At 50.0% G+C, this 19,859-nt stretch overlaps 1 protein-coding gene across 1 annotated transcript in view; it reads right to left on the bottom strand.

The window, feature by feature from the left end:
* Positions 1-2,926: 2,926 nt before the first annotated feature.
* The window catches only part of CCT2 (chaperonin containing TCP1 subunit 2), a 284,562-nt gene continuing 267,629 nt past the window's right edge, over positions 2,927-19,859 (bottom strand). Inside the window, exon 16 of the mRNA XM_085653840.1 lies at positions 2,927-3,198. Within this exon, the coding sequence (XP_085509966.1) occupies positions 3,168-3,198 (31 nt within the window). The 3' untranslated portion in view covers positions 2,927-3,167. The remainder of the gene's footprint in view (positions 3,199-19,859) is intronic.

The following is a 19,859-nucleotide window of genomic DNA, read 5'->3' as shown; positions in this document are numbered from 1 at the left end:
TGGGGGTCGGCCACCGGCACATTGCGACAGCAGGCCCCACAAGCCTTAAAACCAGGCATCCCTACGTGCACCAGAGTAGACTCAAACTTACAGGAGACAAAAGTCTCAAAAAGTGACTAAGTTAAATGCTCTAACTGGATCTGCGCTTACTGGCGCGGAAAAAAAACCTGACGTCAGCGCGCATGGGTGGCGCCTAAGTAGTCTCTGTGACGTCATCTTGGCGCATACGACACCAGCGACAGACACGGAGCCGCACGACGCCACCTACTGACGCGCAGAGGTACTGCTAGCGAAAACTTTCTGGATCCAGTCTGACGCCTGGGGATATTATAAGGTAAGGAATCTAACACCAACGTGTTTCTTTCAGATACAGTGCTATCATATGGACATTTGACTCTGTGCAACACCGCTGCACCTGGGTGCCTTGGGGACCATAGCTACTTACCTTTGGTGGCTCTGTGCTCCCCCAGGCTTCTTCATCCTTGGGCATTAGTCTCATTTGGGCACCCACCTCATATTCCATTTTTTTAGAATATGGTTTGGCCCCCCTCATAGGGGCCCATGTGTTTCCTATGCTTACTTACCCGTTTTAAAGTATTTCTTCAAGTGTATTGATATCTCAGGGTAGGAGATATTCCAAGTAGTAGTTAGAGTTATGTTTAATAAATACAAAAGTAATTTTTTAACACTGGTGTGGTTATTTCTGACTATTGTAGTAAATGCACCTACTTTACACCCTCCTGTACAAACCTTAGCTGCTCTCCACAGCTACCCCTTGATAGCTTTGGTTATCAGGGACCACTACAGCTATCACTAAAGGTTGCTTAGACCCAGTGTAGGGTGCCTCACCAATTTGTGTACACCACATTCTGAGCCAGCCTCCTACAGGTATCATAGCCTGAATATCCTGGACTCAGCATTTGGGAGGATAGGCCTAAAACTGCACTATGTCCAGAAAAGCTCAGATTAATGGGGAGCGCCTGAGAGGGAATCAGGTGTGAGTTTGGTACGTTGATAGTGAACTCCAGCGAATTCAGGAGGTTCTCTGTTGTCAGGAGGTGGGAGAAGATAGCCTAGGGTGAGCCAGCCTTTAACAGCAAATTGTTTAGATAGGGGAAGACTATAGGGAATGCGCCGTGTGACGCAGAAGCTTGGACCACCAAGCTCTCAGGGTAGGGTGGTGAGTGAAGGAATTGGAGTCGCACGATGCAGGGCGATTGTCCTATTCACAGGAGTCTCTGTGCTGGGCTTGGACCAGGTTCCCAGTAGGACATCAGTTAAGGCCTTGCTGAAGGAGAGCAAGGAAGTCTGCCAAGATATTTGTCTTGACTGCCACAGAAGGAAGCTGAAGGTCCAGGACCTCAGGTGCGCTTTGCTCCAATATAGCGTATGATGTTCCCTCCTCAGTCCTGCATTCCTCCCCTACTGTGGCTACCACAGTAGGGGAGGAAAGCAGGACTGAATCTGGAGAGGTATCCTGTCTGCTGGCCTCACCAGATTCCCCATACCAGTCCTTTTCTTATTTAGAATGGTCTTGTAAAGGGTCCAGCGACCCCTCCCAATCTTCACCTAATCCTCGCCCTTCAGAATAAGGCTGAGGACCCAAGGGTTCTGTCGACACCTATCCGGGTCGTCGGAAATTGGAATGGCGCCGGCAGCATCAAGACTCTGGGTGAGCGCGACAGGGAACGTTGTAGTGGCATTACTGGCATCGGTCCAGATCCATTGCTAGATCGACAGGAGTGGGATGCGCCTTTGGAGCTGCCAGTGCAGAAGCCGATGCAGCCCTCTGAGCATCTGGGGCTCGAAGGTACGCCGGAGGGGGATCAGGCCACCCAAATATGAGGCACATGGTGTCAAAATTCTTTAAGCTGGGCAGCGGTCGATCCAGCACCTGGAAAGGCAGGGAAGCATGGAGCCGACCCAGGCACAGGTTCAGAAGAATGAGGCCTAGAACGCAGAGACTCCTCCGTCTTGTAGCCTGACAGAAAGTCGAAGTAGGCTTGGACTTATTGTGTTTTTCTCAACCGGGACTGTGAACGAGACCTCAGAGGTGGTGCCTAACGCCGGGGCGCTAGCAACTTTAGGCGCGCCTCCCTAAAAGATTTTGGAGCCATGGTCCAGCAGTCAGAGCACAACTTCAGGTTGTGGTTGCACTCCAGTCACCAGAGGTAATTCAGGTGTGGGTCCGTCACCTACTTGGCTCAGTGATAAGTGCCGCACGGTTTAAAACTATAAGTCTTCTTAGACATGATGGAAAACCTACATACCAAAAAAAAAAGATGCCGACAAAATGTCGAAACAAGCCTGCTGAAAAATGACAGAGGGTAGCTCTCATCACGTATCTGCGCTGGCTGGTGCAGAAAGAGAAGAACTGACGTAAGCGTGCCCAGGTGGTGGTGATATAGGTGATGCGGGTGTCACAACAGCGTAAACGCCAGTATCGCTGGAAGAATAATCTTCCAGATCCAGTCTGACGCCTTGGAAATTCATAAGTAAGGAATCTGCGGCTAGATGCAGATCAGATAAAAATGCCACTGAATGGCACCACACACGAGCAGAAGGCAGGCAAAAGGGGGCAGATGCCAATCAGAGTCTCTGAATTACAAGTTTCTCAAAGGAAGATTTGGCATGAACCAGCTGCTTTCGCAATCCACCTAAAAGAGGCCTGCATGAACAAATACTACAATACTTTTCAAATTTAAAAATCCTTTAAAAGCAGTCCAGATTGCTACCATGAGTCTTTGGTGCAGACTAAATTTTACCTCAGTCATCAGAAAAAAACGAAAACAATGCCTATATCAGGTACATAAAGGGTAGGGCCAGCCGTACATCAGAGCATAAGTTCCTTGAAACCTCATAAGTAAATAGGAACAGAAGGTGTGAAATACACTATGTCAACACTAAACAATGAACAAGGGTGGCACACAGTTTACACGTAATTTTTATTGTACTGCATTGTTCTGGGACACCAAAAAGCAGTGTATACAAAGAGGATTCAAAATAAAGACAGTATGAAAAACAAATAAGTTAAGCCAATAAGGAAATCCGAAGCTTTTTTCGAGCTATGTCATCTTCTCTACATTGTTGTCTGGTCGCTCTTCTTACTTTTGTCTCAATCATAACCGCATACTGCAGAAATCGGGCCATTTTGTCTTTCAGTTTGTTTAACATGGGTGATGATCTGGTACACGTTTTCTGGAAAACATGTAAAAAACAATTACAACGTTTAATGCCACAAATTTTGCTTTAAGCAATTTTGCACTATATACTTTTTCTTTTACCATTCTTATAAAGCTTGTGTCACCTTTTTATCATGTATAGAAAACATCAAATTTGGGGATAAAATACTTACCTTTGGCAACATTCTTTCTCATGGATATGTATTCTCCTGAAGACTTATGTGAAGCAACCCAATACACCATACACAAAGCAGAGATTTTAAAGTAACACCAATTACCGCCACTAGATGGCTCTACTAGGCTTCAACAAAGGATCAACAAGACAATCCCACCATTGAGTGGCGATGTCAGAGTTCCCTAGTAGAGCATCAAAAGTGGTGACATTAGTTCCAAACAGATAAAAGAATGAAAATCAAATTCTCTGGTGGTTGGTGGTCTAGTTCTCTACGCTTGATCCATGGATGTGCATTGGGATCCATATCAGGAAGTCCTTAGCAGTCAGCATTCTCGCCATGGCAGGGAAGGCCTTGCCTGAGGACTCTGGCTCCCACCACTCACAATTGCAGCCCAGTAGGTACTCTGCCACTGGTATACAAGTAAGGTCGTTCTGCTTTATTGGACTGCTAGGAACTTAAGTTCAAGCATCCCCACCGATAGACTTAATTCTCCCCGTGTCTCTCTCCCAGGTTCCATTTATGTGTCCCAGCTTCTCGGCCTCACTAAAGTAACACATCGATAGGATTTGATTGGTATGTGTTCCAGCTACAGTGGATCAACTCCTTTATTTGCTGTTATTTTATTTTCTCAGCCCGACAGCGTAATTCTGGCTGAATCAATTCATACGTCGAAATATTTTGGTGCTTGGATACATTTCAAACTTTAACTACTACGCTTGGACGTTGGACTACAAATAATCTCTCCACTGCGGGACTTTGTGTTCCTCTGCAGGTGATTTAAATCGCTTCCTATAGATGGGCAGCTGGCCCCTTCACCCTAACCCTCCCTAGCCCTTTCACTCTCTTTTTTCTCCCCCATTCCTTTTCTCCCTCTCACCCCCCTCACCTTCCTGTCCTTGCCGTGTCCATCGAAGGACAGTATAAGATTGGTTATCTTTTTTGCCTTTCAGCCCCATTTCTAGGCGTCCTCTCCACCGGGACGACTCTAGGGGTAGGATTAAATCCCCACTTATTTAGCATGCAAGTCCTCCTATTCTTTTGTAAAAAAACGTATGTAGGCCCAATACAATACAGTTTTGACCTCAATGTTTTTCTAATTTTTAATAGATGCTAGGTGCTTACACACCTTGTCCGGATGATGACCTCACATTCTTAGCGGTCGAAACGCCACTGACTATATCCATACTGTTCCCTTTTTTTTACTGTATAAAAATAACTAGTCATACGTAGTGTATTTGTTAGTTGATGCATGGTTTTTATTACACACTTGTCACTGTATGTTCTTTTCATTTAACTGTGAGCACTGAATTTTACTTGATACTACTTGATTGATATGCTTGAAAGATTTTGTGATAGAAAATATGAAATTAACAAGTTAATTGCAGTAAAAAATACCGGTTGTGTGCCTACTATATTTGTATTACTTATTACTAGTTTATTTCACACCAGATTCTTCTTTATTTACATGATTCATTATGTATAGCGAACCATTGTTTCTTACAGTACGGTTTCCAACTCCAGGACACCCTCGTTACTTACTATACATCCTACAAAAAGGGGGCCACCAATTCAATTTTTTTTTTGTCCTTTCTGTAAAAACTGACTTCCAATTCAGAATCTAGCCTATGCAATCTCTCCTTCTTTAGAAGGATTACAATGATAAAAGCTAGGAAGAGTGATAGGCTGTTCCAAATGAAAAGGTGGGAAACAACCTTGGGAATTAAAAATGCTTTCAGCTGAAGTCCTAGCTAGCCTGGGAAGAACCTTGTGCATGGAGCTTTGACACTCAGGGCTTGCAATTACCGGACATGCCCGACTGATGTAATCACAAAAAAAACATGTTTACAGTGTTAGAAGATGTAAGTGGCAACTGTCAAGGGCCCAATGAAAAAAGTTAAACCTGCATTTAAATCCCACTGTGGCATAACGAAAGGATTAGGAGGATAAAGATAAATGAACACTCACAAAAAGAATAATAATGGGTGAATTAATCAGGGACGGTTGATCTGGAACGCAAAGGAACAATGACAATGCAGCAATGTAACATTTTATAGCCCTATCAAGCGAGCTAAAGTCTAAGTGCAAAGAGAGGAATAAACAGATTTTACTGAAGGGCGGGAAAGATGTTGACCACTTCAGGTGGGCAGTTGGAAAACGTTTTACTGTCTAGTTATGCAAGTAGCTGCTTTGGAGTTTGGTGTCCGATACTTGCTTCTTCAAATGGGAGAACAAGTCAACATGAATGAAGACTAGCAAAGGACACAGGAGAAGTGCATGAGGCCCCTGTACCAAGCCTCATGACCGAGGCGACAGACGCATAAATGCAGACCGCGGCGACAGACAGACGCATAAATGCAGACCGCGGCGACAGACAGACACATAAATGCAGACCGAGGCGACAGACAGACACATAAATACAGACCGAGGCGACAGACAGACACATAAATACAGACCGAGGCGACAGACAGACACATAAATACAGACCGAGGCGACAGACAGACACATAAATACAGACCGAGGCGACAGACAGACACATAAATACAGAGCGAGACAGACATAAATACAGACCGAGACAGCGCCATAAATACAGACAGAGACAGCGCCATAAATACAGACAGAGACAGAGGCAGGGACAGACAGAGACAGAGGCAGGGACAGACAGAGACAGAGGCAGGGACAGACCGAGACAGAGGCAGGGACAGACCGAGACAGAGGCAGGGACAGACCGAGACAGAGGCAGGGACAGACCGAGACAGAGGCAGGGACAGACCGAGACAGAGGCAGGGACAGACCGAGACAGAGGCAGGGACAGACCGAGACAGAGGCAGGGACAGACCGAGACAGAGGCAGGGACAGACCGAGACAGAGGCAGGGACAGACCGAGACAGAGGCAGGGACAGACCGAGACAGAGCCAGGGACAGACCGAGACAGAGCCAGGGACAGACCGAGACAGAGCCAGGGACAGACCGAGACAGAGCCAGGGACAGACCGAGACAGAGCCAGGGACAGACCGAGACAGAGCCAGGGACAGACCGAGACAGAGCCAGGGACAGACCGAGACAGAGCCAGGGACAGACCGAGACAGAGCCAGGGACAGACCGAGACAGAGCCAGGGACAGACCGAGACAGAGCCAGGGACAGACCGAGACAGAGCCAGGGACAGACCGAGACAGAGCCAGGGACAGACCGAGACAGAGGCAGGGACAGACCGAGACAGAGGCAGGGACAGACCGAGACAGAGGCAGGGACAGACCGAGACAGAGGCAGGGACAGACCGAGACAGAGGCAGGGACAGACCGAGACAGAGGCAGGGACAGACCGAGACAGAGGCAGGGACAGACCGAGACAGAGGCAGGGACAGACCGAGACAGAGGCAGGGACAGACCGAGACAGAGGCAGGGACAGACCGAGACAGAGGCAGGGACAGACCGAGACAGAGGCAGGGACAGACCGAGACAGAGGCAGGGACAGACCGAGACAGAGGCAGGGACAGACCGAGACAGAGGCAGGGACAGACCGAGACAGAGGCAGGGACAGACCGAGACAGAGGCAGGGACAGACCGAGACAGAGGCAGGGACAGACCGAGACAGAGGCAGGGACAGACCGAGACAGAGGCAGGGACAGACAGAGACAGAGGCAGGGACAGACAGAGACAGAGGCAGGGACAGACAGAGACAGAGGCAGGGACAGACAGAGACAGAGGCAGGGACAGACAGAGACAGAGGCAGGGACAGACAGAGACAGAGGCAGGGACAGACAGAGACAGAGGCAGGGACAGACAGACAGAGGCAGGGACAGACAGACAGAGGCAGGGACAGATAGACAGAGGCAGGGACAGATAGACAGAGGCAGGGACAGATAGACAGAGGCAGGGACAGATAGACAGAGGCAGGGACAGATAGACAGAGGCAGGGACAGAGAGACAGGGGGAGGCGGAGGGAGACAGGGGGAGGCGGAGGGAGACAGGGGGAGGCGGAGGGAGACAGGGGGAGGCGGAGGGAGACAGGGGGAGGCGGAGGGAGACAGGGGGAGGCGGAGGGAGACAGGGGGAGGCGGAGGGAGACAGGGGGAGGCGGAGGGAGACAGGGGGGAGGCGGAGGGAGAGGGAGACCGAGAGGGAGGGAGGGAGACCGAGAGGGAGGGAAGGAGACCGAGAGGGAGGGAAGGAGACCGAGAGGGAGGGAGGGAGGGAGACCGAGAGGGAGGGAGGGAGACCGAGAGGGAGGGAGGGAGACCGAGAGGGAGGGAGGGAGACCGAGAGGGAGGGAGGGAGACCGAGAGGGAGGGAGGGAGACCGAGAGGGAGGGAGGGAGACCGAGAGGGAGACCGAGAGAGACCGAGAGGGCGGGAGGGCGACCGAGAGGGAGGGAGGGAGACCGGGAGAGCGAGGTAAAGAGATAGAGAGGTGTGTATGCTGGGTCTAGTGGCTCAGTGGACGAATGCGTCCGCGGCAGGGGGCTGTGTTCAACCTCATGGTCCCAGTTTCTTTCTTCTCTAGCCCCGCCCCCTCCCCCACTGACCCCGGTGCTCGGTCACAAACCACACTGTAAATTTGGCCCCCGAGAGAAAGTTTGTGAGTATCCATTACCTAGGGGGTGTCCTGGAGAGCAAAGATGCGATAAGCTGGGTGAAGGTGCCACTAGTGGTCGGCGAGATGGTGCCAATCTACGCTGTTGGTTCTGTTATTCAGGGACCTGCTATATGGGGGAGGGGAGGATGACAGAGCACCAACCGAATTTCTCAGTTCTAGCACGTTGATGTGAAGAACCCACTCCTCCGAAGATCAGGAGCCCCTGATCTCCTATCATTCAGATGATCATCCAACCAGAGGGTGGAGGCATTAGTCACTACTGTGGTAACTGATGGAGGGTGGAAGGTTCTACCCTTCGAAAAGAGTTCCTCTACAGACCACAAAAGTACTCATGCTGCAGCATTCGAAGAGATCAGAGTGTCCAACAGATTTCCCTCATAATGGAAACACGGTCTGCAGAGACACTACTGGAGAGACTTCATGTGCCAGCATGTAAACAATTCCAAGAGGATGCAAGAAGCCAACAGGCCCAAGCAGGATAAGACCTTCAGACTGGAATAAGAGAACCTTCCAGAAACATCACAATCATAATTTGAATGTCTTGGATCCTCTAAGGGAGAGAAAAGCTAGGAGGGCATGTGTTTCCAGTACTGTCCCAAAAAACAAACTCTTTGAGGGCTCCAGGTGAGATTTGAATTTGTTGATGGAAAATCAGAACAGAAGGGATACTGTTGTGTGCAGGAGATGTGACACTATATGGGAGATGGGGCCTTGCGCAACCACTCGTCCAAGTATGGTTACACAGCAATTCCTGATCTTCTGAGATGTTGCTTCTATCAACATCACCTTGGTGAAGACTAGGTGCTGAGGTAAGCCTGAAAAAACAGTACTGCAAATTGGTAGAGTGGACCCCACTACAAAACAAACTTTGAGTGCTTGCAGGGTCGGCATAAAAGTACTCATCTTGCACTCAGAGAACCATCCCATCCTATTTTCCAGCACAAACAAAACCTCTGACAGGGATAGCATCTTAAGCTTTTCCTGGTAGAGGAAAAAGTTCAAGAAGCTGAGATATACGATTGGATGAAGACTGCCGTCCTGATTAGTACGGAGAGTAGCACCCCTACCCAAATTCCTGCTCTGGCACCAACTCCACTCCTCTTTCGCAGTAGGGGAGCTGTAGGGCTAGGTCTGGCTGATTATTCCAGGAGGGAAAATTTTGGTGGGGCTGGTGCTAGGCATTCGGGCATGAAGGGGCTCCTTGAAGGCCTCACACAGGAGTCACATGCTTCATCACAGGCAAGTTTAGTGGATTTTCCTGGTGGGACAGATGTATATGTGGAAGACGAAAGGGAGGGTTGTTGTAGTTGGCAACTTTGTCCTCTGCCTCCATGTTGGCACAAAAGCAGGTTTTGTTAAGGTGTCTGCTTGTCTATATTGAAGTGTTTATGAACGAGCTCTCTATTTCCGACCAGTATGGACATCCTTCTGGGGAAGCTGAAGACCCAAAGACCTTGCAGTTGAATGAATGAATGAATGAATGAATGAAGGAGAATTTATAAAGCACGTGGTTACCCAGGGGCATCCCAGCCCTAAGACACCATGTAAACTGGGAGGAGATTAAGGAAAGAAATGTTTTCAGTAGTTTTCTGAACTTGAGGTAATAAGGTTCGGAGCGTATGTGAAGGGGGAGACTGTTACAAAGTCTAGATGCATTGTACTTAAACAGTCAGCCTCCACTACGCGCACGTTTAATCTTGGGAACCAAGACTAAACCTTTGTTTTCAGATCTAAGGACTCTGTTGGGTACATAAGGTTGGATCCAGGGACGGATCAGAGGCTGGCCCTTTCCAGAGAATGACTTATAGGTGATACACAGCCTTAAATCGAATTCTTTCCTGGACAGGGAGCCAATGCAGGGTAGCAAGAGCGGGTTTTGCAGAGGAGCATCTAGAAATGTTCAGCAGCATGCGGGCTACACAGTTCTGTACTATTTGAAGGCTTTTGGTGGTGGCCTGGGGGGCTCTCAGGTATAAGGCATTAGCATAGTCCAACCGTGATAGAACAAGGGCTTGTACCAGCAGCCGTCTAGCAGCAAAGGGTAGAAGGGGGAGTATCTTTCTAATCACTCTTAAAAGACCATAACAACTCGCTGCCACAATGCAGGATTGTTCTTTAAAATCGAGGTTACAATCAAGCCAGACTCCTAGACTTTTGATTTGTTTTTTTGGGACGGGCAGGGGGCCTAGGCAGCTAGGCCAGAGTTGGTCTATGTTTGGGGGAGCAGACTTCCCCAAACGCAGAAGTTCAGTCTTTGAACCGTTGAGTTTCAAAAAGTAATCATTCATCCAGTTAAAGACTTTCTCAAGTCAAGTGGCTAGATCAGGATCAAGGTGGTTATATTGCTTCAAAGAGATAACTGCGTGTCGTCAGCGTATGTGACGATCTGTACACCAAATGGGCATACCGTTTCAGCCAGCGAGCTCATATAAACATTGAACATAGTGGGGCTAAGGGAAGATCTCTGTGGATCCCACGTCAACGGTATTTGTTTCGAAGAGTATTCCTCTTCGAAGACTGTGAAAACCCTGTTTTGAGGGAAAGTCTGTAGCCATTTTAGAGCCAGTCCGGTCACTCCGGCCTCCCTCAGTCTTTGTATCATTAGCTGATGATTTACAGTGTCGAAGGCTGCGCTAAGGTCCAATAAGATAAGGGCAGCATAGCCTCCATCATCAAGGGTCTTCCTGATTTCCTCTACTGCAGCCAGAAGAGCAGTTTCTGTGCCTTGTTGGGGTCTAAATCCTGTCTGCATAGGATGGAGACTATTATTGTTTTCCAAGAAGGCCGATAGAATCGAATTGATGTATTTCTCCGCTAATTTACTTACTCCTGGCAGTAAGGAACTTGGTCGATAATTTCCCCAATTTTCTGGATCCAGGTTAGGTTTCTTTAGGAGTGCTTTGACCCTTGCATGTTTCCATTGGGATGGCACAATCCCGGTCTTGAGTGATGTATTTACACAGTCAAGTATAATTAGTGACACCACCTCCGAGATCTGATGGAGAATAGTAGGAGGGGCAGAATCTAAGGGGTAACCTGATTTAAGCTCTCTCAGCAACCCTTGCAGGATAGTAAGATCCAGAGGCGGGAATTCCTCCAGCATGATCGAAGGATCTCCAGTGAATATATCGGTTGATACAAACGCTTGTGGGGCTATAATTTGAGGGAAAGAATTCTAAATGGTTTGTATTTTTTCTGAAAAAAATTCAGCAATTTGATCACACCGCGATTGAAGATTGTCTAAAACATTAGGGGGGGTGGGGGTATGAGGAGGGATTTGGCGATTTTAAATATCTCACGGGGAGAGTTTGCGGCTGAAATTCTCTCGTGATAATAAAGGGCTTGAGCGCTATTTCATTTTAATAGATTTGGATAGCTTCTCGATATTTGGTTTTACTGGAAGCGGATAAGTCCTTTCTTCCTTGGAAGCACACAGTTAAGTAAGGATTCAAGCCAGTTGTTAAAATTGTCGTTAGCGACAATAGGATTTGAGTGAGATAGAGGACAAGTGTCCTTAAGGTTACTTATCAAGGCATCTAAGGAGAGTTTTGACCACTTGCGAGCAAGTTTAGTAGCTCTAGCAGTAGGTGGAATAGCAGCCGGTAATGCCCATTTAAAAGGGAGTAAGAAGTGGTCTGACCAAGGAATAGGAACAGCGTTATCTACCGAAAAGTTAATTATATTTGAGAAAATAGGGTCCAGCAAATGGCCTTTAGTATGGGTGGGACTGTCCACTTTTAAAGTAAGTTGGAACATTGCCAATTCATCAACGATATCTAATGAAGATGCGTATTGAGCATCAAAATGCAAGTTGAAGTCACCCAGGATTGTAAAGTTGGGGGAGGCGCTAGCTAAATTTGAACCAACATCGGGCAAGTCCTTATTAAAAAGCACGAGAGGGCCTGGGGGTCGGTAAAGGTGTACGTGGGGGCTAAATCGATTACAGTTGCTTTCCTGACTAAACGTTCCAGCACAGCATCTGTTTTTTGCGCAAATAACTGCTCTTCAATAAATGCCATGTCCATCGAAGTGTTTTGCACATCAGAAGAAAACCAGTAGACCTCAACCAGGCATGATGACGAAAAGAGACATATCCCCATAGCTCTAGCAGCTGAATCAGCTGAATCCAGCCTGTTTAATAGCATGCCTTGAGGCTTCCTGACCATCTATAACCACTTAAGAGTAATGGTCTAAGGGGTCTGGCAAATTTAGAGCTACTAAAGCAATGTCTTAAAGTGCATGGGTGTATTGGACAAGGAGGTATGCTGTGTTAAGTGACCAGAGAACTAGGCTGTCAGCAGAAAAACCCTTCTTACCTATAGACTTAATGCACAAGTTACTTACCTTCGGTAACAATATATCTGTAAGAAACATTAGTTAAAGATTCCTTACCTTAGAACTACCCTCAGGCGTCTGGATCCGGAAAGCTTTTTCATCAGCAGTACCTCTGCGCGTTGGAAGGTGGCGTCGGTCGGCTTCGCGTTCGGCGTCGTGATTGCCGGGATGACGTTGCGGCAGCTACTAAGAAGTCAGTTCTGTACACGACTTTCCGCGCCAGAAACGCAGAGCCATGCAAGACACTGACCATTGGTGCACAAAACTAGGGCCCTGAAAGGATATCCTTAACCCTAGAAATCAGTTCCCAGAACGGGGAGGATGGGTGGGGCGGTAAGGAATCTATAACTAACTAATGTTTCTTACAGATATATCGTTACCGAAGGCAAGTAACTTGTGCATCTGAAAGAAACCAGTTAGTTATAGATTTCTTACCTTAGAATAGATACCGCGGAAATACCAACCCCGTGGTGGGTCTGCAAACCAAGATCACACCAAAAAGTCCTGAACAGAACGGCCAAAGAAGCGGTCTCTCCGGACTTGGCTGTCCAGGCAGTAGGGTTTGGTGAACGTGTGCAGCAATGCCCACGTGGCCGCCTGACAGATGTCATTAAGAGGCACTCCTCTTCCCAAGGCAGTAGTGGCTGCCATTGCCCTGGTGGAGTGAGCGCGTAGCCCCACTGGAGGCTCCTGTTTAGCTAGAGAGTAACAAGCCTTAATAAACAACACGACCCATCGAGAAATGGTGCGGTTGTGTACGGGCCGACCCTTCTTTGCACCCACGTAGCCAACAAAAAGTTGATCATCCACCCAGAACAGTTTTGTGCGATCCAGATGGGAGAGTACACGTTTTGGGTCCAGACGATGGAGCCTCTTCTTCCTTTGAAGGATGCAGAAAGAAGGTGAGCAAAGTAATGGTCTGGCCGATGTGGAAGGCAGTCACCTTAGGAAGAAAGGATGGACAGATCTGGAGAACCACCTTGTCCGGATGAACAGATCGGTAAGGCGGTTTTGCGGAAAGAGCCTGGAGCTCACTCACCCTTCTAGCAGAAGTGATGGTTACCAGTAAAGCAGTTTTAAGTTAAGAGACGTAAAGGACAGTTATGAAGCGACTCATAGCGAGCGCACATTAAGTAAGTCAGTACAAGATTCAAGTCCCACTGAGGCATAACGAAAGGAATTGGAGGAAAGAGATGCGTTAAGCCTTTCAAGAAACTTAACTACCGGGGACTGGAAAAGAGAAGGCTGATCTGGCAGCCGAAGAAAGGTAGAGATGGCTGAAAGATAGCCCTTGATAGTGCCCAGAGCAAAGACCTGCTGGGCTAAAGAGAGAAGGAACAAGAGTACTTTAGAGAGAGGGGCAGAAAGGGGATTCACAGCCTTTGCTGTGCACCATGCCACAAATTTGTTCCACCTGCAGGCGTATACCGTCTTAGTGGAGGGACGCCTGGCTGCCAAGAATACGTCACAGACTTCGAAGGCAGGTCAAAAGATGTCAACTGCCGCCGCTCAATCTCCACGCAAGGAGGTGGAGAATGGACAGGTTCGTTTGGAGGACAGTTCCCTGCTGCTGCGACAGAAAATCCTCCCGAAGAGGTAATCTGATCAGAGGAGCGATGGCCATGTTGAGCAGCTCGGGATACCAGACTCTTCGTGCCCAATCCGGAGCCACAAGAATGAATTGGGCCCAGTCGCGCCTGATCTTCTTCAGTACTCTGGGCAGAAGTGGTATAGGCGGAAAGGCGTACAACAGACCGCAACTCTGCTCGCGACGAAAAGTGAGTGCTGCCTTGGAAATTCCAACGCGCATAACTGCTGTCCCCACTGTTGAAAGAAACCTTGCACCACCTCAGAGTGAAGACGCCATTCGTGATCCATCATGCACCTGCCGCTGAGTTTGTCCGCCCTGGAGTTCAGAGAACCTGCCAGGTGTTGAACCACCAAGGAAATGCCTTGGTGTTCCAGCCATGTCCAGAGGCGAAGGGCCTCCTGACACAAGGTCCACGACCCCACCCCGCCCTGTTTGTTGCAATACCACATGGCGGTGGTGTTGTCCGTGAACACCTGCACCTCTCTTCCCCGAACAGGGGGAAGGAATGCCTTCAGTGCAAGACGAATCCCCGGGAGCTCCAAGAGGTTGATGTGAAGCCCGGACTGTGTCGGAGACCAGAGGCCTCTGATCTCCGCCTCTCCCATGTAACCGTCCCATCACAGAAGGGAGGCATCCGTCACCAGTGTGGTCGGGTTGGGGATGGGAGAGGGACCTGCCACTGACCCAATACTGGTTCCTGAACCACCACTGCAGTTGTTGAGCAGTGCCCTCCGAGATCTGGACGTAGTCTGACAGATTCCCCCGATGCTGCACCCACTGAAACTTCAGGTCCCACTGCAGAGCCTGCATATGCCACCTGGCATGATTAGTCAGCAGGATGCAGGAGGCCATGAGACCCAGCAGTCTCAGGGTCATTCTGACAAAACCCAGGACAAGGGCTGAAAGATTGGAATCAGAGCCCGAATATCCCAGAAGGATAGACCTGAAACTGCGCCGTGTCCAGAACCGCTCTGATGAACAGGAGCTTCTGAGAGGGAATCAGGTGCGACTTTGGCACATTGATAGAGAACCCCAGCTGATGCAGGACTTCGACCGTAGTCTGGAGGGAGGGAGGGGGGGGGGGGGGGGGGGGGGGGAAGACGACTGCCTGGGGCGAGCCCGCCTTCAACAGCCAGTCGTCTAGATAGGGGAAGACTGAAACCCCTGATCTGCGCAGATGAGCTGCGACCACCGCCATCACTTTTGTGAACACCCGAGGGGCGCTGATAAGGCCGAAGGGGAGCACGGTAAACTTAAAATGCTCGTGGCCTACCGTGAACCGCAGGTAATGCCGGTGGGCCGGCAGGACAGAGACGTGGAAATAAGCGTCCTGCAATTCCAACATTACCATCTAGTCTCGCGGGTCGAGGGCAGACAATACCTGAGCAAGCGTCAACATTTTGAACTTCAGCTTCCGAAGGAAGCGATTGACGTCCTTGAGATTCAAAATAGGACGCAGGCCCTTGTCCTCCTTGGGAACCAGAAAGTAGTGGGAGTAGCAACTACGGCCTACTTCTGGGACAGGAACGCGCTCGATGGCTCCCTTGGCCAAGAGCCCTAACTTCCTACTGGAGAAGTGCCAGATAATCCTCCGACATGCAGTGGTAACGATAGTAGCATGGCTGGAGGGATAGTCTCGAAGGGGAGAGAGTAGCCCCTTCGGACTGTCTGCCAAACCCACCTGTCCGAAGTGATGGTGCGCCAGTGGGGGAGGGGATGGCCAATCCTGCAGCCCACTGAAGTTTGATGGGCCTGAAAGTCGAACTAGGAGGGTTTGGAGGCTGCTGCAGAGGTGGGGTTGGTGGACTGGCCCGCCCACCCGCTGGCCCCCTGAACCACAACGCTGGTTCCCACGTCCCCAGCTACGCAAAGGTCGGTTAACTTACTGCGCCCTGTGGCCCTGGGTGGGACATAGCGGGGTACCCCTTCCGTAGCCACGAACGGGGCAAAAAGCAGACTGGGCCGTACAGGAGGAGAGCCCCAAGGACTTGGCCGTAGCCCGTGAGTCCTTGAAGCGTTCTAGGTCGTTGTGTGCTTTGTCGCCAAAAAGGCGACGGCCATCAAAGGGTATGTCCATCAAGGTGTTCTGGACTTCCCCTGAAAAGCCACTAGACCACATCCAGGCATAGCGATGAAGTGCTACCGACGTTGAAATAGTCCTGCCCAGAGAGTCGGCAGTGTCCAGATCACAACAGATTGTAAACTTCGCTGCATCTCTCCCATTAGCGACAGCCTGGGAGAGCACTGCCTGGGCCTCCTCCGGACACTGAGGCAGCACTTGCATCACTGTATCCCACACAGAGTGCGAATAGCGGCCCAAAAGACATGTGGCGTTTACAGACCGCAGTCCTAAGCTGGTGGAAGAGAACATTTTCTTCCCAAGATAGGCCAGCTTCCGGTGGCGCGGTAGGAAAGGCGCTTTTGGAGATGGAGGCTTGAACAACCAAGCTTTCCAGGGTGGGGTGTTGGGAGAGTAAAGTGGGGTCGCTCAGAGCCGGGTAGTGGCGTCGGGCAATCATCCTGTCCACGGGAGCCCCAGTTTTGGGCCTGGACCAGGTGCCCAAAAGGACGTCGGTGAGGGCCTCATTAAATGGAAGCAGGGGCTCCGAAGAGCTCGACGCAGGTTGAAGCACCTCAGTCAGGAGGTTAGTCCTGACCGCCACCGTAGGAAGCTCGAGGTTGAGAGCGTCAGCCGCCCTACGCAACACCACAGCGTATGCCGCTCGTTCCGCCTTAGCCACGGTAGGAGGAGACAACATGCCAAGGTCGGGTGAAGTGTCAAGACCACTGGCAAGCCCCAGTTCCTCTCTCCAGTCCTGGTCAGACCCAAGCTGGTCAGTTAAAGGGTCACCCCAGTCCTCATCTTCCTCGGGTTGCCACTGTGGTTGGAAAGGGGCCCCAGAAGTGAACAGGGGAATGAAAATCCCACTCTGCGACGGATCAGGAAGGAGGCTGGGGTTGGCGTCGGCCGGGGGGGGGGCCAACCGGCATCTGGCACAGTAGTGGTGCCGTTGGAAGCAGCGCCGGTGGAGGTGTAATAAGGTTAACCAACGGCGATCAGGAACCAGGCCTGGATCCAAGGGGGAGGCCTGTAGCGCCGGAAGCGAAGACCTAGGTCCCCCAAACAAGTCCACGGGGCCTGAAGGCACGCCGGTCAGCCTAAAGATGGCATGCATCGCCTCGTAGAACATACGAAGCTGGCGGGGTTTGATCTGGGTCCCGGAAAGTGAGGGAAAGCTCGGAGCCCGACGGGAGTGGGACCAACCAAGCGCCTCGTCAAGTCGGCCGACTGACGAGGCGAAGAGCGACAATGCTTCTTCAACTCCTTATGCTTCGACTTACCTGACCCAGAGTGCGAAGACTTCGAGCCGGACTGATGGTGGCTCCGCGACTGGTCCCTTGACCTCCCTCTCGACCAGGACCTCTAACAGCACAGAGCCGACTGCCGTCGTTCAAGCAGCTTTCCGGACCGCTCTCTCAAAGCCTTCCGTGTCAACAACTGGCAGTCGGAGCACGACTTGGGGTCGTGGTCGCGCTCCAGGCAAAAGAGGCACATGCGGTGCGGATCCATCACAGACATCAATCGGGTACAGGAACCACAGGCCTTAAAACCGGGCATCCCTCCTGCACCTGTTCGGAGTCAGAAACTCAAAACAAGACGTCGACAAAAGTCAAGAAAAACGTAGTCAAAAAAGGACTGAGGTACCGCTCTCCCTGGATCTGCGGTGGCTGGCACGGAAAAAGAAAACTGCAGTCAGAGCGCAAGGGCGGCGTCTAAGTAGCTGCCGCGACGTCATCCCGGCGACCACAACGACAAGCGCGGAGCCGACCGACGCCACCTTCCGACGCGCAGAGGTACTACTGACGAAAAAACTTTCCGGATCAAATCTGTCGCCTGGGGGTAATTCTAAGGTAAGGAATCTATATCTAACGTGTTTCTTCCAGATTTAGTTTGATTCCTATCTGGTGGGTGCGTTGGAAATGATCCTGGGAGACAATGTAATTATCATGTGATGTGTCTGTATCATAGAACACACATTTTATGTGCATATGTATGACTACATTGAGAACTTTAGACATGCGGTTATATATATATTGGTCACCGATTGTATCCACTGGTCACCGGTTGGTACATTGCCATGATGACTGACTGTACTGTTGCCCAATGTGTGCCTCTAACATGTATATTGCGGTGCCATACTACATTCAGCCGAGAATATAGGACTGTATTTATTTTTTGTCAAATAAAATAATTAAAAAACTTTTGAATTAAATACCATAGCTATACCCCACCCGGAAGAGCGTCTGCAAACTAAGCCTACTAAAATTCTCAGAGAACCGGCCGGTCGAAATTAACAAGAGAACAGATATGCGTGGTGATTAGATGAAAAGGAGCATGAGGCTCTTTACAAAAACTGTGCCAAGGACAACAGGCAATGTAAACTAAGAACAACCCTGCCGACACAGATAAACATGTGGCAAGGGTAGTGGGATAATAATGTGTTAGAAGACAACAGACAACCATATGACAAGAGTACATTACCCCCAAAAGGGTGAAGTGAGTTCAAGGGCTAGGAAGCCAGAGGCAATAGCTAAAGCCATGAAACCTACAGTTCCCTCCGTCAGCAAAGGAGTATTGAAGGGAACCCTGTCCTGAGAAATCCAAAGTAAAGGACTCCTAGATCAAATTGACATTAGAACTAGGATGAATAAACACCTACAATGCTAAGCTGGAAAGAGGATTTAGTGCATTAGGCTGGGGCGCTTGCCAGCACCACCAGACTCCTTTCAAGGGCACATATTGTGCCCGCCTTGAATACTCCAGTTTGAGCCAGTTCAGGGAACCTTGGCTCCCGCTCTGGTGCGAAACTGGACAAAGGGCACAGGAGTATCCTACCCCCTGTCCAGCCCCACCTCTGGGAGGGACCACCGAGTCAATACAACCCTTTACATAGGGTACTTAAGGGCTTACCTAGGGGTGGTTCTTTAAATACGTCGTGGGACAAGACTCAAGCCTGAGACCACGTCACTCTTTGACCGTCTGGACACTTGAGTTCACCTTGAACCAAGATTGCACCAAAGAAGACTCCTGGTCTCACTGCTTTGAAAGTCTTTTTCGTTATCTGTCTGTGCTTCTTACAGGATTTTCAACAGACCTGTGGGCCTCAAGAACACCCAAAGTAATCTCCCTTGGAGTGAAGGAGTCACTTCCCTGCATCTGCAGGCACCGCAACAAAGCTGACCTGTCTGCTGCTCCTGACGTCCCACGGACTGCGAAAGTCTCAGCAACACAGGTGGTGGTTCTGCAACTTCGAGGCCTGACCTGTCCTCTGCAATTTTGAGGCCAGTATCCCCTTGTCAGAACCTCTGGGACCGAACCCCCGTGCACCGCGTCGACTTGCCATTGCCAAGACTTGTTGGCTATGCACTCCAGAGATCTTCAGGCTACAAGAACTTCCAGCATCTCTTCCTGCCAAGTACAGCGTCCTCACCACATCCCCTGCCGAATGGGACTTCCTGCTAGCGGTCCTCTTGAGACTCCTGTGCCTTCGGCATGTGGGTCCTCCTGAGGGCCATCTTCTGCTTCAGAGGGCTACCCTGCTTGCTTGGGTCCTGCTCAGGCTCTCCTGGTGAGTCCCTTCGACCTTGCTGGTCTCAACGTTGCCCCTTCTTCGTTCCTCACACCACTTGAAGCTGGCTTGCTGGTGCTCCCGACAGACTTCGACCCCCTGGCCACCGATATCAAACGTGGGACAGCCCGTGAACGGCTCCTGGTCTTCAAGGTCGCCTGGTCCTCACAGCTGCAGTGACATGGTCACTGGAAGAAACTTGCTCTATATATACTGCACCAAGAGGTTTGGCAGAGGTTAAAGTTAGATAGAACCTTACTCTCTAAAGTGGCTGCTTGGTCGAGCAGTAAGGCAGTATCAGAGGGCAGTGTAAAGCATTTGATGTACACAGTCAGCAAATGGTCACACACAA

Source organism: Triturus cristatus, chromosome 4_1 (genome assembly GCF_964204655.1).
Source record: "Triturus cristatus chromosome 4_1, aTriCri1.1, whole genome shotgun sequence".
In the NCBI taxonomy this organism is placed as follows: domain Eukaryota; kingdom Metazoa; phylum Chordata; class Amphibia; order Caudata; family Salamandridae; genus Triturus; species Triturus cristatus.
This window is presented reverse-complemented; position numbering and strand designations above follow the sequence as displayed.